This window comes from Thamnophis elegans, chromosome 8, assembly GCF_009769535.1.
Source record: "Thamnophis elegans isolate rThaEle1 chromosome 8, rThaEle1.pri, whole genome shotgun sequence".
NCBI classification, from domain to species: Eukaryota; Metazoa; Chordata; class Lepidosauria; order Squamata; family Colubridae; genus Thamnophis; species Thamnophis elegans.
Window position 1 is genome coordinate 77320642 of NC_045548.1, and position 23595 is coordinate 77344236.

Here is a 23595-nt window from a genome sequence, read left to right on the forward strand (position 1 = left end):
TAGAGTAGAGTAGAGTAGAGTAGAGTAGAGTAGAGTAGAGTAGAATTTCAGATAAATGGTTGTCCAACATCTTAAGAACTTCCAGTGTTGGAGCATTTATAACTTCTGGAGGCAAGTTGTTCCACTAGTTCAGGCACTCTTCAATCTTTTTCGATCTTTTTCAGGTCTCTTTTGAAAGGAAAGGAGAGATTAAGGGCCTCTGTCCATCCACGGATGTCTACCTTACCATCTTCTGCAAGCGTCAAGTCCATCTTTATCTTCTTCTTTTTTTAAAACCACTGACGTAGCCAACATACGACTTTTCTTTTGTGCCTTTCAATTATTCCTGCAGAATTCGGTTCCTTTCACGCTTTGGCCTTTCTCGCTTTCTTTCCCCAATATTTTCTCTCAGTGGATAAACTTCCTTTGTGATGACACCTATCATCCATTTCCTCGCACGGCCTTTTAAATTCGGAGCTCAAGAAAACAACTTTCTTACCGAGACATAATGATTTTCTAAATCACCCCACAAACCAGGTTACAAATGGGTTTGAAGTTCACCCGGGAGAGCTGTTTTGACGGAGGACTTATTTCTTTGTCCCCGTATTTTATGCTCTGAAGGAGACACAATTTAACTGCCCAAAGATATGACACCCAACGACACCCTTCCATTGTGAATTCACTTCTGCTGCCTCACAAACTTTTCCACTCTTGTCAACAGTGGTTGTGTTGCAGGCCAAAGAGATTGCCTGGTTTTGTGCAACCTGCTAAAACATATAGAATTCTTTATTGGCCAAGTGTGATTGGACACACAAAGAATTTGTCTTTGGTGCAGATGCTCTCAGTGTGCATAAAAAGACAAGATACGTTCATCAAGCATCATAAGGTACAACACTTAAGAGCCGAGGTGGCGCAGTGGTTAAATGCAGCACTGCAGGCTACTTCAGCTGACTGCAGTTCTGCAGTTCGGCTGTTCAAATCTCACCGGCTCAGGGTTGACTCAGCCTTCCATCCTTCCGAGGTGGGTAAAATGAGGACCCGGATTGTTGTTGGGGGCAATATGCTGACTCTGTAAACCGCTTAGAGAGGGCTGAAAGCCCTATGAAGCGGCATATAAGTCTAACTGCTATTGCTATTGCTAATGATGGTCATAGGGTACAAGTAAGCAATCAGGAAACAATCAATATCAATATAAATCGTAAGGATACAAGCCACAAAGTTACAGTCCTGCAGTCATCAGTGGGAGGAGATGGGTGATAGGAACGATGAGAAGACTAATAGGAATAGTAATGCAGCCTTAGTGAATAGTTTGAGAGTGTTGAGGGAATTATTTGTTAAGCAGAGTGATGGCATTCGGGGAAAAACTGTTCTTGTGTCTTGGTGTGCAGTGCATTATAGTGTTATTTTGAGGGTAGGAGTTGAAGCAATTTGGGTCCAGGATGTGAGGGGTCTGTAGATATTTTCACAGCCCTCTTTTTGACTCCTGCAGTGTACAGGTTCTCAATGGAAGGCAGATTGGCAGCCAATAGTTTTTTTCTGCAGTTCTGATTATCCTCTGAAGTCCAAACCAGACAAGTTATGGAGGTGACAGACTCAATCATTCCTCTGTAGAACTGGATCAGCAGCTCCTTGGGAAGTTTGAGCTTCCTGAGTTGGCGCAGAAAGAACCTTATTTGTTGTGCTTTTTTGATAACGTTTTTGATATTAGTTGTCCATTTTAGGTCTTGATAGAACCTAGAAATGTGAAGGTATCTACTGTTGACCCTGTGTTGTCTAGGATTGTAGGAGGTGGTAGTATGGGAGGATGGTTCATTGACAAAAGGGCGAACGACAAAATCGCGCCCGACTAAACCTCGGTGACAAAACTGCGAGTTCTAAAGCGCGCCGACCAATGAGCACTGAAGCACGGTGACAACAGTGCGGCAACAGAAGTGCGCTGCAAACCTAACCCTAACCCTAACCCCTAACCTAACCCTAAACCTAAACCTAACCCTAACCCCTAACCCTAACGCTAAACCTAACCCTAACCCTAACCCCTAACCTAACCCCCAACCCTAACCCTAACCTAACGCTAACCCTAACCCTAACCCTAACCTAACCCTAACCCTAAACCTAACCCTTACCTTAACTTAAATCGCGCTTCTGTCGGCGCGCTGTTGTCGCCGCGTTGATGACGTCGCGTTGATGACGTCAGGGTTTTAGCGCCACGGTTTTGTCGGCGCTCTTTGGGGATAAAAGGCAGGGGGCAGAGATGAATAGATGTGGCAGACAACTATTCATCTTCAGGCCGGACGGACTTGTTAGCCTGTGGGGAGAGAGAAACTTTTTGCTGGGGCTGCCGACACTCCTAAAAAAGGAATCTTTGAGTTCACTTCAAAGGGTTTCTCGTGTTTGGGAAGCTGGGTCAGAACACTACATAAATTAACCTTCTAAACTGCTGATTATTCCCAAATATGCCCGATGCAGAGGTGGATTCCTACTGGTTCGGTCCGGTTCGACCAAGTAGGTAGTAACTCGGCTTGCCATGTCCCCAAACTGGTTCTATTGTCGGTGCCGCCATCTTGATTTTTGGTTCTGCAAAATCTCCATTGCAAAAATGTATTTCTTTTTCCTTTTCTAATGTTCTGTGCACGGACATACTTTTTCAGCTACCAATGCACATGCACGCAGAGTGCGTGCTTGGCCTGCGTGTGAGTGAAGCGACCATGCGTAAAAACCTTTGCGCGCCGAACCCACGCCTGGCCCGATGTGGAGCAAGCCACCCTTATCAAAATCTCATTGTTGTTTTACCTTCAACAAAGAAATAATAACAATAACATTAAAAACTGACATGCTAAGTTGTACGTGGGTCTTAAAGCAAATTCCGTTTGGCTCTCGAACGGCTCATATTGGGGGGATTTTTGTTCACCGTAGCAATTTTGAGTTTCCTTCCCTGATTTTAGTTTCCCAGACTAATGAGCATATCAAAACGCAGCTTTCCTTGGATGGGCAGGAAGCCATTTTTAGGCTGGGGGTGGTGGTGGAATAATGTGCATTCAAAGCTGCACATTGTAGAGAAAAGTACATGTGGGTTTTTAAAAAAGAGAGAGAGAAATGGAATTATGAGCTTTCAGGACCTACAATTTCCATATTTTTTTCTTTTCTTCCCCTCCAGAAATAATCTGCGGATAAGCAGTGATAAGACATGATCATAAATCACGGCGAATATCCAGGAGGTTCTATGCACAACTCCGACTCAAGACAAAAATCTTGAGTAAGTTGGAGTAAGTTGGCTGAGAAATTAAAAGTAAAACTGAGAAATAGAATAGAATAACAAGAGTTGGAAGGGGCCTTGGAGGTCTTCTAGTCCAACCCGTTGCCTAGGCAGGAAACCTTATACCATTTCAGACAAATGGTTGTCCAACTCCTTCTAAGTAACCTGCATGCACGCCGGGGAAGCGCTCTTCCAGTTTCTGGTGCTCCCGCATGTGCAGGCCAGGGAGCTGCTCTTTCGATTTCCGGCACTCCCCCGCGCACCCTCCCGTTTTGGCACTTGGTGCCGAAAAGGTTGGCCAACACTATTATAGGTCATCCTCGTACAGAAACAAGGAGTCAAGAAATATACTGAAAACTAGAGCTTGGGAGGGCAGCCACGTAGGCCCTGGACAAGACGTTTAAGTGTTGTTTTGTGTCCATAGCTACACCCTCATCTTCAGAGAGAAGGAGGCAGAAGAGAACTGAGGGGTGCTTGGTCTTTTCTGAGCTTGATTGTATTCTTGCAGACATTTCATTACCCAACTAGGTAACAGCATCAGTGCTAGAAGGGAATGGGGTTTTCAGAGAGGAGGAGGAGGAGGAGGAGGAGGAGGAGGAGGAGGAGAACTGTGGGTGTTTGGTCTGATCTTGATTATATTCTTGCAGACATTTCATTACCCAGCTATGTAACAGCATCAGTGCTAGAAGGGAGTGGGGTTTTCAGAGAGGAGGAGGAGGAGGAGGAGGAGGAGGAGGAGGAGGAGGAGGAGGAGAACTGTGGGTGTTTGGTCTGAGCTTGATTATATTCTTGCAGACATTTCATTACCCAGCTATGTAACAGCATCAGTGCTAGAAGGGAGTGGGGTTTTCAGAGAGGAGGAGGAGGAGGAGGAGGAGGAGGAGGAGGAGGAGGAGGAGGAGGAGGAGGAGGAGGAGGAGGAGGAGGAGGAGGAGGAGGAGGAGGAAGAGAACTGTGGGTGTTTGGTCTGAGCTTGATTATATTCTTGCAGACATTTCATTACCCAGCTATGTAACAGCATCAGTGCTAGAAGGGAGTGGGGTTTTCAGAGAGGAGGAGGAGGGGGAGGAGGAGGAGGATTATTTCTCAAACGTGGATGACTAGGTATAAGGATAATATATTTTCCATCTAGACCACTGAAGTTTAAGAAAGCATCCTGGATTGTAGCAAGATAGTGATGGAATAAAGCCAAGGAATACATAATAAATAAGCCGCATGAGGCCTTTCACATTTTTTGATTAAGGGATTTTAAAGGGCTTAAGAGAAAACTGCCATTTTTTTAATCCCTGCAGTGCCCAGTGAATGTACATATATGCATCTGTCGGTATTAGCATTTTTAATGGCGACTAAGATTTTAATAATAAATCTTCCTTGTCCTTTTTAATCTGCTTGTCCACGTTTGGTGAACATGAGTCCCATCGGTGTTTGGAAACGAAGCTGGGCGTAAATTAATATGTTAAACCCTTGAAAGAAATACCTCCTTGGTTTAAAATCAATGCAGTTTTGGATTAAGTTACCCCGGAGACAAAGGGCTCATCCAATCTGACAGCCTCCTGGATTGGCGAGGAGTCGGAAAAAAACAAATATAAATTCTAAATCATTCATATTTTTTAAAAAATGATTCTCTAATGGGGAAGGTTGGGACCAAGGCTGGGCATGGGAACCCAACTTGACTGATTTTATCTGCATTTTGCCCAAGATCATTGCAGGGTAAGTTAGGGAAAAATCAAGAAGAAAACAATATGCCTATGGAGGAAATAACCACCACACCAGCAGTGACAGAACAAGAGAGCAAATCCCATTCTTTTCTAGCACTAATGAGCCCTTTCCTTCCTTCCTTCCTTCCTTCCTTTCTCTCCCTAACCCCTCTCCTTCCTTCCTTGCTTCCTTGCTTCCTTTCTCTCCCTAACTCCTCTCCTTCCTTCCTTCCATTCTCTCCCTAACCCCTCTCCTTCTTTCCTTCCTCTCTCTAATCCCTCTCCCTTCCTTCCTCTCCCTAAACCCCTCTCTTTTCTTCCTTCCTCTCCCTAACCCCTCTCCTTCCTTCCTTGCTTCCTTTCTCTCCCTAACTCCTCTCCTTCCTTCCTTCCTTCCTCTCCCTAACCCCTCTCCTTCCTTACTTGCTTCTTTCCTTCCTCTCTCTAATCCCTCTCCCTTCCTTCCTCTCCCTAAACCCCTCTCTTTTCTTCCTTCCTCTCCCTATCCCCTCTCCTTCCTTTATCTCCCTAACCCCCCTCCTTCCTTCCTTCCTTCCTTCCTTTCTCTCCCTAACCTCTCTCCTTCCTTCCTTCCTTCCTTCCATTCTCTCCCTGACCCATCTCCTTCCTTCCTTCCTTTCTCTCCCTAATCCCTCTCCTTCCTTCCTTCCTTTCTCTCACTAACTCCTCTCCTCTCCTTCCTTCCTTCCTTCCTTCCTTCCTCTCCCTAACCCCTCTCCTTCCTTACTTGCTTCTTTCCTTCCTCTCTCTAATCCCTCTCCCTTCCTTCCTCTCCCTAAACCCCTCTCCTTTCTTCCTTCCGCTCCCTAACCCCTCTCCTTCCTTCCTTCTTTTATCTCCCTAACCCCCCTCCTTCCTTCCTTCCTTGCTTCCTTTCTCTCCCTAACCTCTCTCCTTCCTTCCTTCCTTCCTTCCATTCTCTCCCTGACCCATCTCCTTCCTTCCTTCCTTTCTCTCCCTAATCCCTCTCCTTCCTTCCTTCCTTTCTCTCACTAACTCCTCTCCTCTCCTTCCTTCCTTCCTTCCTTCCTCTCCCTAACCCCTCTCCTTCCTTACTTGCTTCTTTCCTTCCTCTCTCTAATCCCTCTCCTTCCTTCCTTCCTCTCCCTAACCCCTCTCCTTCCTTCCTTCGTTTATCTCCCTAACCCCCCTCCTTCCTTCCTTCCTTCCTTCCTTCCTTCCTTCCTGTCCCTAACCCCTCTCCTTCCTTCCTCTTCCTAACCCCTTTCCTTCCTTCTTTCCTTCCTTCCTTCCTCTCCCTAACCCCGCTCCTTCCTTCTTTCCTTCCTTCTTCCGTCCTTTCCATTTTCTTCCTCCCATCCTTTCTTCCATTTTCTCTCCCTCCATCTGTTGAAGTATTGAAGTTTGCAGATGATACAAGAGTGATTGGTCTCATTTGAGACAACGATGAATCCGCATAGAGACGAGAGGTTGAATAACTAGCCTTGTGGCGCGACCGGAACAATCTGGAACTGAAGACACTCAAAACCATACAAATGGTGGTAGCCTTTAGGAGAAACCCTCCCATACTACCACCTCTTACAATCCTAGACAACACAGTGTCAACAATAGAGAGCTTCACATTTCGAGGTTCTATCATATCTCAAGACCTAAAACGGACACCTAGCATCAAAAACGTCATCGAGAAAGCACGAAAGCATTCTGCTCAACAAATAATTCCCTCACCACTCTCAAACTATTGACTAAGGCTACATTACTATTCCTATTAGTCTTCTCATCGTTCCTATCACCCATCTCCTCCCACTTATGACTGCAGGACTGTAACTTTGTGGCTTGCATCCTTCCGATTTATTTTGATATTGTTTCCTGATTGCTTATTTGTACCTTATGACCATCATTAAGTGTTGTACCTTATGATTCTTGACGAATGTATCTTGTCTTTTTATGTACGCTGAGACCTTATGCACCAAAGACAAATTCCTTGTGTGTCCAATCACACTTGGCCAATAAAGAATTCTCTTCTCTTCTTATCCTATTTCTCTATTCTATTCTATTCTATTCTGCACTCTACTCTACATTCTATTCTATTCTATTCTATACTCTACATTCTATTCTATTCTACACTCTACTCTACATTCTATTCTATTCTATTCTCTACATTCTATTCTATTCTATTCTACACTCTACTCTACATTCTATTCTATTCTACACTTTACTCTACATTCTATTCTATTCTCTACTCTACATTCTATTCTATTCTATTCTATTCTGCACTCTACTCTAGATTCTATTCTATTCTATTCTATTCTATTCTCTACATTCTATTCTATTCTACACTCTACTCTACATTCTATTCTATTCTACACTCTACTCTACATTCTATTCTATTCTCTACATTCTATTCTATTCTATTCTATTCTACACTCTACTCTACATTCTATTCTATTCTACACTTTACTCTACATTCTATTCTATTCTCTACTCTACATTCTATTCTATTCTACACTCTACTCTACATTCTATTCTAGTCTAGTCTACATTCTACTCTACATTCTATTCTATTCTATTCTACTCTACATTCTATTCTATTCTACACTCTACATTCTATTCTATTCTACACTCTACTCTACTCTACATTCTATTCTTTCTATTCTATTCTACACTCTACTCTACATTCTATTCTATTCTATTCTACACTCTACTCTACATTCTATTCTATACTCTACTCTACATTCTATTCTATTCTAGTCTACATTCTACTCTACATTCTATTCTATTCTATTCTACTCTACATTCTATTCTATTCTACACTCTACATTCTATTCTATTCTACACTCTACTCTACATTCTATTCTTTCTATTCTATTCTACACTCTACTCTACATTCTATTCTATACTCTACTCTACTCTACATTCTATTCTATTCCATTCTTCCTCCCTATTTCCTTCCTTTTCCTTCTTTCCTTCCTCCCTTCCTCCCCACCTCCTTCCTTCATTCCTTCCTCTCTCTCTCTCTCTCCCCCCCTTCCTCCTTCATTCCTTCCCTCTCTTTCTCTTTCTCTCTGTTCCTCCCTCCCTTCCTCTCCTCCTCCCTCTCCATCTCCTTCAACAAAACCTTTACTTTCCAGCACTTTCTCGGAAACTGCCTGGGAGATCAGGCTCCCCCTTGTCTCTCTCACAGTGGTGAGATGTTCATTGTAATGTAGATTTGTTTCAAAAGTCTGATTCCTTAATCCAAAGGAGTTGAGAGCCGGTGAAATCCAGGCTGAGGGCCCATCAGAGAGTTGGCAAAATCCTGGAGCTTTATGTCAAGCCAGAGAGGACATTTCTAGAGATAGCGTCACATTCTCTTTAAGCGTTTCATTTGAATGTCAGGCTGAACAGTTACTTAACTTGTCTCATCTGCCCAAGTAATGAGTCGTTTAATCTGGCATATTTGGGAGAAAGAATAAAAGCTTAGCATTTCTGACTCCGCGCCCAACGGATCAGCTCCGACCTGTCTTCGGTGAACCAAGAAGACCTCGCAAAGTTAGGGAACAACATTTCAACAAAGCAACTCTCTTTTCCTCTTGAAGTAATGCAAAAGCACACAACAGATACAAACTTAATGTAAATCGCTCCAAACTCGGTTGCAGAAAATACAACTTGAGCAACAGAGTGGTCAACGCCTGGAATGCTCTACTCCAGGGGTCTCCAACCTTGGCCACTTGAAGACTTGTGGACTTCAACCCCCAGAATTCCTCAGCCAGCTTTGCTATTACAAGTCTTCAAATGGCCAAGGTTGGAGACCCCTGCGCTACTCAATTCGGTTGTTACATCCCCATAACTTTAACCTTAAACTGTCTACTGTTGATCTCATCCCATTCCTAAGAGGTCTGTAAGGGGGCGTGCATAAGCGCACCATCGCGCCCACCTTCCCTGTCCACATTTATTCGTACCCATTTCATTCATACTCATATTTATTCTTATACCTATTATCTTGTCATGACTGACAAATCAAATAAATAAAAAATAAACATTGTGGGTGCTTGGCAATCAGCCCACAGTTAAGGCTGTTCCACTGGCTCATGGTTCTCATTGTCATAACTTCTAGGTTGCTTCTAGGTTGTTTCTCTCCTTGATTAGTTTCCATCCATTGTTTCTTGCCTTCAGATGCTTGGGGAAAGCGCCAGATGAACAGCACATAATTAACCAATCAGTCTGTGAGCCTGTTATTCAAAAATGGCCAAGTGGAAAGTCTTTCCTTTTTTTTTTAATAAATAGATAGCTAGGTGAGATGGGGAGGGGCTGCTGCTAGCTTGAAAAGTAGTGCTTTAAAGGACTTTAAAAACAGCCTTTCAGGATGTTTCTCATAGCCAAGTGATCTGGGGGGGGGTGTTAAATAGAGGAGGGGGAAAGAACAGCAAGAACAAAAGCAAAATGGACGGCTAGATTGGCCACACCCACACAGTCACATGACCACCTAGCCACACCCACCCAGCCGGTCCAGGCCCATAAGAGTCTGAATTGGCCCCTGTTAAAAGCCCCTAACCCCTGGTGTAGGGTTCCCTGCCTGAGCATGGGGTTGGACTAGAAGACCTCCAAGGTCCCTTCCAACTCTGTTCTTCTATTCTATTCTATTCTATTCTATTCTATTCTTCTATTCTATTCTATTCTTCTATTCTATTCTTCTATTCTATGCTATTATTCTATTCTATTATTCTATGCTATGCTATGCTGTGCTATTCTTCTATTCTATTCTATGCTATTCTTCTATTCTATGCTATGCTATTCTATTATCCTATTCTATTATTCTTTTCCATTCTATTCTATGCTATGCTATTCTTCTATTCTATGCTATGCTATTCTTCTATTCTATTCTATGCTATTCTTCTATTCTATGCTATGCTATTCTATTATCCTATTCTATTATTCTTTTCCATTCTATTCTATGCTATGCTATTCTTCTATTCTATGCTATGCTATTCTTCTATTCTATTATGCTATGCTAAGCTATTCTATTATCTATTCTATTCTATTCTATTATTCTTCTATTCTGTTCTATTATGCTATGCTATTATTCTATTCTATTCTTCTATGCTATGCTATTCTTCTATTCTATTCTTCTATTCTATTCTTCTATTCTATTCTATTCCATTCCATTCTTCTATTCTATTCTTCTATTATATTCCATTATGTTATGCTATTATTCTATTCTATGCTATTCTTCTATTCTATTCTATTATTCTATTCTATTCTATTCTGCTATGCTATGCTAATCTATTCTACTATTCTATTCTATTTTAGTCTATTCTATTCTATTATTCTATTTTATTCTATACTATGCTATTATTCTATTATTCTATGCTATGCTATGCTATTCTATTATTCTATTCCATTAATCTATTCTATTCTATTCTATTCTCTACTCGTTACCTGAAATGGCATAGTCTCTCCTGCTTGAGTAGGGGGCTGGACTAGAAGCCCTCCAAGGCCCCTTCCAACTCTGTTACTCCATTATATAAGTTACCCTTTTACGGCTTGGTTTTATTTCACCGTTTTTGCTTCATAGCGTTGTTGTAAACAACTTTAGGTTTTATCAGTGGCGAAAGTTCCTGCAGATCCTTTAATAAATAAATGGATCAGGGTTGCTAATGGAGGAAACCAAGTTTGTTATTTATGTTCTCGTGAAGTGCTTTCAAATATGATTATGGGATTGCAGGTGCAATGAAAGACTGGAGGTGAAGAGGAGGGAGAAGAATCCCCCCCACCCCCATTTCCCAGATTTAGCACTTGAAGTGAAGAAGAAGAAGAGCAGAATTTAAAGACAATTTCATTTAAAAAAAAAAAAACTTTTGCAGCAAACTTCCAATGCTCCTTGGTTTGATGTTCATTTTGCTGTGTTAATGCCGAGGAGCATTTTGTGAGTGACACATTTGTAACAAATAATCACAGTATATTGATGTGTTGGCAGGTGGTGGTGTGTATGAATTAACCTTGCTTACTTATCCTTCCCATGGAAGTTTTGTGCTTTTTTTATTTTGTTTTGTTACCCTGGGTTGGGTTTAATATGAATAGTTCTTACTGTTTTGTTTTTGCCTTTTTTTATCATATTTCCTCTTAAAACCTGCATAGGTAGCATTATGGGGGATATTGGAAGAAATGTCCATCTGGGTTCAGTTCCAAGTGGGGAGAAAGACAATGGAAACATGGAGGCTGATTGGAAAGATGGTTTATTGATGGACAGGACCACGTGAGGTCCTGGGTAGCTGACCACATGGAGAGTGAGAGCTATTTACCTCCCCTTTTGGGGTTTTGAACTTGAGCTTCCTGTTCCTGTGGCAAGGGCAAGTATCCTATTAGCTGTCAAGACTCCCAGGGGATGGGATCTTAGCTGGCTTTGTAGGCTCTCTGTGTCCCAGGCTTGGTTGAATCTTGCTAGGTGATCTAATGAAGGAGCTTGGTGGTACCATGTGGTGAGCTAGATAATCCGATGATGTTGCGGAGGGTCATGTCTTAATCCCACCACCCTGGAGCTGGAGGTCCTTTGTTTTGTAGATAAGATGGTCCACTCCTGCTCAATGGGCACCAAATATCAGCTGGGGACAAGGAGATGAAGCTCTGAGTTTCTGTCTCCCTTAAGATTTCCATTTCTCTTTTAGGGGAAATATAATAGCCTGCCTTTGGAAATATTCCCTAAAAATATTTTATTCTTTGAGGAGGGGTGTGGGTGCTAACTTTCTTCAATCGTTTTAGTGAAATGATTGCATGGGACACAAGCCTCAACCAGATGCAGAAACATGGATGGGGAGGGAGGGGAAAGGAAGGAGGGAGGGAGGGAGGAAGGAAGGAGAAAAGGAAAGAAAAAAGAAAAGGAATGAAAGAGAAGGAGACAGAGAGGGAAGAGGAGGGAGAAACAGAGAGAGGGGGGGGGAAAGGAACAGAAGGGAGGGAGGGGGAAAGGAAGGAAGGAGGGAGGGAGGAGCAAAAGGAAAGAAGGAAAGAGAAAAGAAAAGGAGTGAAAGAGAAGGAGACAGAGAGGGAAGAGGAGGGAGAAACAGAGGGAGAGGGGGGAAAGGAACAGAAGGGAGGGAGGGGGAAAGGAAGGAGGGAGGGAGGGAGGAGCAAAAGGAAAGAAAAAAGAAAAGGGATGAAAGAGAAGGAGACAGAGAGGGAAGAGGAGGGAGAAACAGAAGGAGAAGGAGAAAAGAAGAAGGAAATGGAGGAAGGAAGGAATGAAAAACAAAGAAAGAAGAGAAAGATGGAGAGAGAAACAGGAAGGAAGGAAGGAAAAAAGAAAAAGGCATGAAAGAGAAAGAGGGAAGGATGAAGGAAAAATGAAAGTGAAAAGAAAGGAAAGCGAAAAAGAGGGAGAGAGAAACAGGAAGGAAGAAAGTTGGAAAGGAAAAAGGAACAAAAACGAGAGAGCAGCCGGAAGGGAAGGAAGGAAGGAAATGTAGGAAGGGAGGGAGGAAATGTAAAAGGAGAAAGAAGGAAAGAAGAAAGGGGATGTATGATTGAGAGGAAGGAAGGAAGGAAGGAAGGGAAGGAAGGAAGAAGTGAACCAGCAATTTGAGTAATTGTCCACAACTGTCTTCTTTTTGGGACCGAGACACAACACATCTCTTCAAAGTCCGCCAGCTCTCTTTGTGACTCAGGCCGGACTCTCTCAGATCCTAGTCCACCGCCTTTAATTTAAAGACCAAAAGTAGCTACCATCGTAGTATATACACACAGGGTTATGTGCTCTGCATTGCCTATTGCAAGTTCCAAACCTTTCTTTAATAAGGGTCGGTAACGTTTCCATCTGGATCCCTGCATTGGCTGGACCGTGATGGCTTCCAAGTCTTCTTCCCAGTTAACGGTTCTCCTCTGTTTAATGGAACGTACGAATATGATTTGTGGGCATTGATATTTTTTTTCTCTCTCTCTCTTATTTTAGCATCACTACTCCATCATTTCTGACACCCCATTGCTTTCTCCGGCCTGCCAGCTATTGATTTTCCTATTTCTCCCACCCAATCTGAAGGCCGAGAGCAAGCTGGGACCTTGAATGATGGTTCTCTAGCTTTGAAGGCTACCTTCAGAATGTCATGCCTTCATTATAGAATAGAATAACCCAGTGTTTCTCAATTTTGGCAACTTGAAGATGTCTGGACTTCAACTCCTAGAATTCCCCAGCCAGCGAATGCTTCAAGTTCAAGACATCTTCAAGTTGCTAACGTTGAGAAACACTGGAATAACCTATTGGAGGACTTCTAGTCCAACGCCCTGCCTAGGCAGGAAGCCCTAAACCATTTCAGTCAAACGGTTGTCCAATCTCATCTTAAAAACTTCCAGTGTTGGGGTATTCACAACTTCTGGAGGCAAGTTTTCCCACTGATTAATTGTTCTCACTGTCAGTAAATTTCTTCTGAGTTCTCAGTTGCTTCTCTCCTTGATTAGTTTCCACCCGTTGACGGTGCTTTGGAGAATAGCTTGACTCCCTCTTCTTTGTGGCAACCCCTGAAATATTGGAAGACTGCTATCATGTCTCCCCTGGTCCTTCACTAGACTAGCCATGCCCAGTTCCTGCAACCGTTCTTCATATTTTTTAGCCTCCAGTCCCCTAATCATCTTTGTTGCTCTTCTCCACGCTCTTTCTAGAATCTCAACATCTTTTTTACAGTGTGGTGACCAAACCTGGATGCAGTACTCTAGGTGTGGTCTTACTAAGGCTATATAGAGTGGTATTAGCGCCTCACTTGATCTTGATTGTATCCCTCTATTAATGCAATTTAGGATTGTGTTAGCTTTTTTGGCTGTCGATGCAGCCTGCTGGCTCATATTTAGTTGGTTGTCCACTAAGGCTCCAAGATCCCTCTCACAGTTACTGCTATTAAGCCTGGTATCACACCATCTATATGTGTCCTTTTGGTTTTTCTTGATTAAGTGTCTTTACTTTTCTCTACATTGAATTTTCATCTTGTTAGGGAAGGCCCAGGGTTCAAGTCTGTTAAGATCCATCTGGATCTTGAGCCTATCATCTAGATTGCTAGTTAAATTCATTGTAAGCTGCCCGGATTCCTCCAGGATTGGGCGGCCTATAAATTTAATAAATGAAATGAAATGAAATTATCCACAAATTTAGTTAAAGTTCTCCACAACCTGAAAGCTCAGAGTAGGGAACAATCCAAAAATCCAACAATCCATCATTGAAAAGAATTCCTGCTACGAAAGAAAGAAATACACAGACCCACAAGGATAGAATAAAATAACAGAGTTGGAAGGGACCTTGGAGGTCTTCTAGTCCAACCCCCTGCTTAGCAGAAAACCCTATACCATTTCAGACAAATGGCTATCCAACAACTTCTTAAAAACTTCCAGTGTTGGAGCATTTACAACTTCTGGAGGCAAGTTGTTCCACTGATTAATTGTTTTAACTATCAGGAAATTTCTCCTAAGTTGCTTCTCTCCTTGATTAGTTTCTACCCATTGCTTCTTGTCCTGCCTTCAGGTGCCTTGGAGATTAGCTTGACTCCCTCTTCTTTGGGGCAACCCCTGAGATATTGGAAGACTGCTATCATGTCTCCCCTACTCCTTCTTTTCATTAAACTGGACATACCCACTTCCTGAAACTGTTCTTTATATATTTTAACCTCCAGTCCCCTAATCATCTTTGTTGCTCTTCTCTGCACTCTTTCTAGAGTCTCCACATCTTTTTTACAGCGTGGCGACCAAAACTGGATGCAGGATTCCAGGAGTGGCCTTACCAAGGGATTATAAAAGGTTTCATTTAAAAATGAAATTCTAGCATCATCTTAAGGGACAACATTTTGCGCATTGGAGCTTCACCCGCGTTGGGAATTGAAGCGCAATGAACCAATCTGGAATTTTCAGAGAGACTCACAGGACATCGCGCAGTTCCGGTGTGTCATTTTCTGTCCCCAGAAATTTAAGACTTCTTTCCAGAGATGTCACTGGGGGAAAAAAAATAAAAGACATTATTTTAATGAAAGTGGGTTGGCCAGGAAGCACAGCCAACTTTCGGATATAAACCAGGATTGATTCAGACCTGCAATGGGAACAACACAACTTGACTATTGTTCAATGGGGAATTCTCATTTTTTTTATTTTAATTTTTAAATTTTATTTTCATATAAACACTCCATTTTTACATTAACCAGTGTAAAAATATTGTGTGCCAACATTAAAATATACAATCTTATTCATTATTTAATCTCACCTCGGCTTAATTTCCAAGTATCTAATATTATAACCATCCTATTGTAATTTATTTAACTCAATTAGTTATATTGAGTGTTAATACATTTTCTGTGCTTTAGATAACTTCTTTTAATATTAATTCTTACGTCTGTTCTCTAACCACCAATAAAGATCCAAACTTTAGTCAGATGAAATTACTCTTCTACAGGGAAAAGAAAGCTATAGTAGAAGGTGTTGCTACAATCACTTAAACAGGGGATTGAAATCTGTTTGGGATGGTCCTATCCAGCAGTAAGTTTCACATTTTGTTACCACTGGTTCGCCATGCGCAGGCGGTCCTTCCACGCATGTGCTTGGCCTTCCATTCATACACTTTGCTTGCTCGCACGCCTTCCGCACATGCGCTTGGCGTTGAAAACGTTCCTAAATAGGCCGGCATACAGCCAGGGTGGGTGTATGGGCCCAGGATGCCCCCACCCGTGATTTCCGCTACCGGTTCAGATGAACCGGTCTGAACCGGCTGAATACCACCTCTGGTCCTGTCCTATTATCCAGGCTTCCCCCCTCTTTCTTTTTATCGTGGTTGGACACGCGGTCAGCCATATGTTCAGATTAGATTCGGCATTATTGTCCACCTATCGCAGCAAAGGCGAACCTTTTTGCGAAGGCGTGCCAAAATTGTGTTTGTGCGCGCTATCGCACAGACATGTATGCCCACACCCACAAATCAATGCGTCCCACCCACTTTCACATGAGGCAGAAGCAGATTTTTTCCCCTTGTTTTCCTCCCCAAAAGCTAGGTGTGTCTTATACTTTGGAGCGTCTTATACTCCAAAAAATACAGTACATATACATACATACACATACTAGGCAAAACCAAGCAATCAATCAATCTTCAACTATAACAGGGAAGCACACAGGGAGAGAGTAACCACTCTCACAGGGCCTCTCTTATATAGACAGCTTCTTAAAGTGACAGTAACCCTGCTGACTCATTCTCATTGCACCACCTCTGTTTAGCAGCTGGTCGGCTATTAAATCATCATAACACACTGCAGTTGTTCAGTTACTACCACGGTTCTTAAGTGAATCTGGCTGTTGTGCACGCACGCATGTCCACACCCACAAATAATGCATGCCACTCACCTATGCCTGTGTGTTTCGGCCTCCCCAAGCTCCGGAAGCTTTCTTGAAGCTTGGGGAGGGTGAAAAAAGCCTCCCCCGGCCCCCTGGAGGCCTTCCAGAAGCCAGAAGTGGATCGTTTCCAAGCTTCCAGTTGGCCCTTTGGGCCTGTTTTTTGCCCTCCTCAGGCTCTGGATGCTTTCCTGAAGCCTAGAGAGGGCACAAACGGCCTCCCCCAGCCCCCTGGAAGCCAAAAATATATCATTTCCAAACTTCTGGTTGGCCCGTTGGGCCTGTTTTTTGAAGTTTGAAGTTTTATTTTATTTATATGCCGCCCTATTCCCTAAAAGGGACTCAGGGCGGCGAACAACTCAAACGGGAAAGGGACCATACAAATACAAAACAGGCATTTAAAATAACCAACAACCACACCTGTCGAGAGGGGAAGGGAGCTCATCAACCCCAGGCCTGCCGACCCAGCCAGGTTTTAACGGCTTTTCGGAAGGCCAGGAGAGAGGTGAGGGTCCGAATCTCCGCGGGGAGTTCGTTCCAAAGGGCCGGAGCTGCCACAGAGAAGGCCCTCCCCCGGGTCGTAGCCAGATGGCATTGGCTGGCAGACGGAACCCGGAGGAGGCCAACCCTGTGAGATCTAATGGGTCTTTGGGAGGTAATTGGCAGCAGGCGGTCTCTCAAGTACCCAGGTCCAATACCCCAAGCTCTGGAGGTTTTCCCAAAGCTTGAGGAGGGCGAAAATGGCCTCCACTAGACCCCTGTAGGCCCTCCGGAAGGCGGAAACGCATCATTTCCGAACTTCCAGTTGGTCCGTTGGGCCTTTTTCGCTCTGCCCAGGATGCAGAGGCTTTTCTGAAGCCTGGGGAGGGTGAAAGTGGCCCCCCCTGGCCCTCGGAAGGCCAAAAATCAGCTGAAGCTGACAGACTCGCATGCCAGCAAATATAGCTCTGCGTGCCACGGGCAGTTTTACTCAGAAGAAAGTCCTGCGAAAAAAATCAGGTGGAAGAACGGCTGATGACCTCTTTCTATCGGTCCACCATACTGCATTACAGTGTGGTATGCTGGTTTAACTGCTGCAGACAGGAAGGCCATACAGAGAATGATCAATTCGGCCCAAAAAATCATTGGTTGCCCTCTAACACCACTGGATGACATCACCAGGTCTCGCTGCTTTAGCAGAGTAAGGAAGATACTCAAGGATGATTCACCTCCTGGTCAGTGTCTCCCCGCACTTCTACCATCAAAGTAGAAGTTCTTTTCTGCATGTTCTCTAGAGTCTCAACATCTTTTTAATAGTGTGGTGACCCAAACTGGATGGAGTAGTCTAGGTGTGGTCTTACTAGGGCTTTATAGAGCTGTATTAGTACCTCCCTTGATCTTGATTGTATCCCTCTGTTAGATACTTTCTAGGCGCCCCGCTGAAGTAAGGAAGGAGGTAGAGATTGCAACTCAACGTAGGCATAACCTCACCTCCTTCACCCCTTCCTTCCTTCCTTCATTGCCTACCCACATTTAATTTGCAAATCAATATGATAATCACGCGACACCTTGAAGAACAAATCTGGATTACTAAAGCTGTAATGCCACAGACGATGCCGTAATAGCGCAAGAACATTCCAAGTCGAAAGTGTGTCTGCACATCTTGAGTAAGCCATACGGCAAACTATTTTTACTCCGTGTTAAAAAAAAATATTAATAATAATAAAGATGGTATATATTTCTTTGCGTTTAAACTTATTTATTCTCCCCCTCCCCCTCCTCCTCCCGCCTTCCAGGTTTTTTTAAAATATTTGCACACAAAAGACGCAGGAAATTAACCTCCCAAGATGTTTGACATACGAACCGTTGGCATTAATTCGGAAAACGCTGGCGGAAGTACTTTGAAAAATATCTTGAATTTCGTTTGGATCAATCTGGGTGGCTGAAAAAGAAGAGGAGAGAGAGAAAATATGTTGTTAGATGAGATCACACACTGCACACCAAGTCCAACATAAACATTTGTGGCGTGCAGAATTCCCTGAGACAGTTAAGGCTCAACCTACCGCCACCATGGAGCCCAGGATTTATGTGGCTAACCGAGACAGTTGTTAAGTGAGTTTTGTTCCATTTCACGAACTTTCTTGCCACCGTTCTTAAGTGGATCACTGTGTCAGAGTGTACACAGTGTGACTACTATTTTGAGGCAACCCAGGAGCAAAATAAAGTACACAAGAGTTTTTTGTCTTTCAAACAGTGGTTTATATAAAAGACTTACCATATTTTTCAGAGTATAAGACACACCTTTTCCCCCCTAAAAGAGGGTGAAAATTTGGGTATGTCTTATACACTGAATGTAGCCCCACCCACCCACCGGCCCCTACTCTTTGGCCTCTGCCTCCCACAAACAGTGTATATCTTCTGTACTGTTTGCTGTTTGTTGCAAGGAGGCAAATTGCTGGGAGGCTGAAGCAGATTCCTCCCCCCCCCTTGTTTTCCTCCCCCAAAGTTAGGTGTGTTTTATACTTCGGAGTGTCTGATACTCCGAAAAATATGGTACATATACATATATACATACACATACTAGGCAAAACCAATCAATAAATCAATCTTCAACTATAACATGGAAAGCACACAGAAAGAGAGTAACTCACAGGGCCTCTCTTATATAGGCAGCCTCTTAAAGTGACAGTAACCCTGCTGACTCATTCTCATTGCATCATCTCGGTTTATAGCCTTACAACGGCTGGTCAGCTAATAAATCATCATAACACACTGCAGTTGTTCAGTGAGTACCACATTTCTTCAGTGAATCTTGCTTCCCCGTTGACTTTGCTTGTCAGACGGTCGTAAAAGGGGATTGCGTGACCCCCCCAACACACGGCAACAGTGGGAAGTACATGCCAGTTGCCAAGTGTTTGAATTTTGATCAACTTTTCAAAACTTACTTCCATGTCCTCTCGGAGGGTAATTCTTTTTCGACTGAAGGACAAACCATTAAAAAAACTATTTTCACCTTTCCGGGCACGAAGTTTAGCTGTGATTTATGATTGCAAAATCAGCAGAAATAGAAAAGCGTGTTCCAGCTTGCAATCAAGGTTTTAATCAAACCTCGTCTGACATTATGTATTTTTTTTTAATTAACTTGTTTTCGTTTGCCTTTTGTTTCCTTATTTAGACGGCTCATTAATAAACAGCATAGCAGAAGGAACAAAGAAACTGTCCCTAATTCTCAGCCGTTCCGTGTCTGCCCTGCTCATATTTTACAATTTAGAATGGAACCGGGCAGGAAATGGGTGTTTTATGGACCCCTCTAATATATGATTATGGAGCAGGGTTTTTTTTTATCAAGCCAACTCGAGTCTAAGAATATGGAAATATCGAGAATCGAGAGGAAATAAGAGAATTAAGAGGGTTCGTAAAAAAAAAAAGTAAGTTGGAGAGATAAAGAATGATTTAACTAAATGAAATGTTCTCCACAACTTTTTCAGGGCCAGGAGGAAAGAATAACCCTTCATGTGAAGATTAAAATATAGAGAGATCTTTAGTTCAGTTTAACCATAGGGATGCGGTGGCTCAGTGGCTAAGATGCTGAGCTTGTCAGAAAGGTTGGCACTTCAGCTGCATAACTGAGTGAGCTCCCGTGACTTCTCCCAGCTTCTGCCAACCTAGCAGTTTGAAAGCACGTAAAAATGCAAGTAGAAAAATAGGGAAGACCTTTCGTGGGAAGGGAACACCTTTCTTGTTCACAAACGACAGCCAGACAGAACTTCAAAGGAAATATCTTTATCAGTCCTGGCTCAAGCTGGCTGCGAGCCCAAAATAAACATAGCATATGCATATATTTATACACACACACACATATATACACACATACATACATATATACATATACATATACATACATGTATGCATACATGTATGCATACATACACACACACATATATATATACACACACACATACACACACACACACACACACACACATATATATATATATATATATATATATATATATATATATATATATATATATATATATGTTGTATTTGTGCTGATAAATAAATAAAGGGAGACTAGTATAGATCTATTTCAAGCTATTTAGCTCTCATCAGCTAGCCATACCCTTACTGGGATTCGAACCTGACTGTATTACATCTCAGGCAGAAGTCTTAACTATTAAGCCACAGGTCCTCCTCCTTATCAGCTTAAGCCAGGGTAGTAGGTATACATTTAGTGTCACAACCCCTGGTATGCCCCAATTATGGGAGGAAGCTAACTGCTTCCATTCTCTGTCCATCGGCTCGTCACAAGAGTCCATCACGACAGAAACCCAATATTTTTACTGTTGCCTTTGTTATATGCTAGTCTCCCTTTATTTATTTATCAGCACAAATACAACACAAATATATACATACATACATACATACATACATACATACATACACACACACACACACACACACACACACACACACACATATTTAAATATATATATTTAAAGTCAAAACCCCTGGTATGCCCAAATATTGCCTTTGTTACATTTGTGTTGTATTTGTGCTGATAAATAAATACACATACATACATACATACATACATACATACATACATACATACATACATACATACATACATACATACACCTTTGAATTTACGCAAGTGAAATTTAACAAGGCAGTTAAAACAAAATCCAATTTTAATTACCTCGCAGCCAGTAAACATGCATTAAAAAACTTGGAAGTGAACCCCAGGCACTTTAGAAGAATCATCCAGTATAAAAAAAAATTTTTTTTTTAAAAAAAGAAGATTTATACCCAAGCTAAATGTTTTGAACAGTGTGCACTTTGGGAGAATTCGACGTCCGTTTATTAGGCTTTTACCCCAATTTCGGTAGAAATTGCCTTCCCATCAGAGAAGATGTCAGCCAGGGATTAACACATTCGGACAATTTAGCTCACAACTGTTTTGTTTCATTGGGAACTTTCAAGGGAAAAGCTGTTCAACTAATCCCAGCTCCGCGTTTTATAAGCGGTTTCTAATTTAGGCAACCAGTTTCGCTCGGCTGGCTTTACAAATGAAGAACTACTTTTTTTTTTAATCAATAGGAGCGGGGATCGGAGGGGAGGGTGGGTGGGGGAGGAGATGGAGGGTCCCCTCCCCTCCCCTCTCCATCTCTCCTCTCCTCCCTCTTCTCCTATCACACTTCCCCTCTCCTCTTGTCCCTCCTCTCTTCTCTCCCTTCCCTTCCCTTCCCCTCTCCTTCATCCTCTCCTCTCTCACCTCCTCTCTTCCCCTCTTGGTCTCTCCTCTCCCTTCCCTTCTCCTCCCCTCTCCCTTCTTTTCTTTCTCCCACATCCTCTCCTTCTTTCCCCACTCCTCTCCCCCTTCCTCAGCCTCTCCTCTCTCCATACCCTTCTCCTCCCTCTTCTCCTATCACCCTTCCCCTCCTCTCTTCCCTCCTCTCTTCTCTCCCTTCCCTTCTCCTGCCCTCTCCTCTCCTTCATTCCCTCTTCCTTCCCCTCTCCTCTCCTCTCTCCCCACCTCTCCTCTCTTCTCCTCTCTATCCCCTACTCCTCTTTACTCCCCTCCCCTCTCCCTTCCATTCTCTTCTCCTTTCCTCTCTCCCCTCCTTTACTCTCTCCCCTCCTTTACTACATCCTCTCTTCCTTCCTCTCCTCTCTCTCTTCCGTCCCTTCTCCTCTCTCTCTTCTCCTCTCTTTTCTATTTTCCCTCTCCTCTCTTCATTAAGCGAGGCAATCACATGAACTCCTTGCTTAACAGCCATCATGGGACGCGAGGACTCCATTTTTATCACGTAACCAAGGAAGGATGCTACCCCTGTTGTAAGTGTGAAAAAAAATCATCATAAGTCACTAAAATAGCATTTTTCAATGCCGTTGAAAAATGGTCACTAAAACTCTTGTAATTCGTGGACTACCTGTATCTTAAAAATATACACCGAGGTTTTGCTTTGGAACTAAGTGATCTGTCTTTCTCAACAGTCTTTCCCTGGATAGCAATAGCAATAGCAGTTCGACTTATCTACCGCTTCATAGGGCTTTCAGCCCTCTCTAAGCGGTTTACAGAGTCAGCATATTGCCCCCAACAACAATCCGGGTCCTCATTTTACCCACCTCGGAAGGATGGAAGGCTGAGTCAACCTTGAGCCGGTGAGATTTGAACCGCCGAACTGCAGATAGCAGTCAGCTGAAGTGGCCTGCAGTACTGCACCCTACCCACTGCGCCACCTCGGCTCCTGGATGATCAGAATATGCGCCAACTTACTACAGAGACACAAATATGGTAGTTCTCCAAGGTTTCTTCATTCCGAGACCTCCTCCCCACCTGAGGTTTAAAACCTCCCACCTGACTCGAAATGAGTACCTGGAGGAGAGCAAGAATGATTAGCAACTCGGTTGTGTGATTGACACTTGAGCAAAGTGTGTCGGGATGAAACTCCTCGTTGCTCAGCAAACGTCTTGATTGCGACAAGAGATTACAAAGAGACACACTGAAGGTGTGTGCATCTCAGTGCTATTTGTAAGCCAAAGTCCTTTGCCCAGCGAGAAAAATAACCATCCTCCCCCCCACCCCACTTCTCGCTTGCGCTGAAAAGTGCCAGGAAACAATAAATCACTCCGTTGGGAGAAGAAAAGGGTGAAAGGAACAGACAAGTAAAAGAAAGTTAGGAAGAAAAATGAACATTATTATTTTTTTCTTCTTTTAGAGAGCAAAGCTCAACACGTCTATATCAGTAATACGCCTTGTATATACTGGTAGAATATGCATTTGTCAGGGTTCCAACTAGTAACTCAGAGACAGAGGCAAAACATTGCTCAAAGTTCCAATTGATGAAGAGAGCCGTGTCTGCACAACTGGGAAAACCCAAATCTGAAAGCTTCCCGGTTTCCCCCACCCAGTTGAAAGTCCAAGATCTTGCCCCCACACCCACAAGTCCATCACACAGTCCAATCTCCCATGGTGAGGTTTAGGGTTAGGTTAAGGGTTAGGATTAGGTTTAGGGTTAGGTTAAGGGTTAGGATTAGGTTTAGGGTTAGGTTAAGGGTTAGGATTAGGTTTAGGGTTAGGTTAAGGGTTAGGATTAGGTTTAGGGTTAGGTTAAGGGTTAGGGTTAGGGTTAGGGTTAGGTTAAGGGTTAGGATTAGGTTTAGGGTTAGGTTAAGGGTTAGGATTAGGTTTAGGGTTAGGTTTAGGGTTAGGTTTAGGGTTAGGTTTAGGGTTAGGTTTAGGGTTAGGTTTAGGGTTAGGTTAAGGGTTAGGGTTAGGGTTAGGTTAAGGGTTAGGATTAGGGTTAGGGTTAGGTTAAGGGTTAGGATTAGGTTTAGGGTTAGGTTTAGGGTTAGGTTAAGGGTTAGGATTAGGTTTAG

At 43.0% G+C, this 23595-nt stretch overlaps 1 protein-coding gene across 2 annotated transcripts in view; it reads right to left on the bottom strand.

Annotated features, from left to right (window-relative positions):
• Positions 1-23595, bottom strand: part of TSNARE1 (t-SNARE domain containing 1) — a 243636-nt gene that overhangs the window by 146249 nt on the left and 73792 nt on the right. For both annotated transcript variants that reach the window (XM_032223182.1, XM_032223184.1), the window contains 2 exons: positions 18074-18151; positions 14780-14849 (listed from right to left, as the gene is read on the bottom strand). In XM_032223182.1, coding sequence (XP_032079073.1) covers positions 14780-14849; positions 18074-18151 — 148 coding nt within the window. The remainder of the gene's footprint in view (positions 1-14779; positions 14850-18073; positions 18152-23595) is intronic.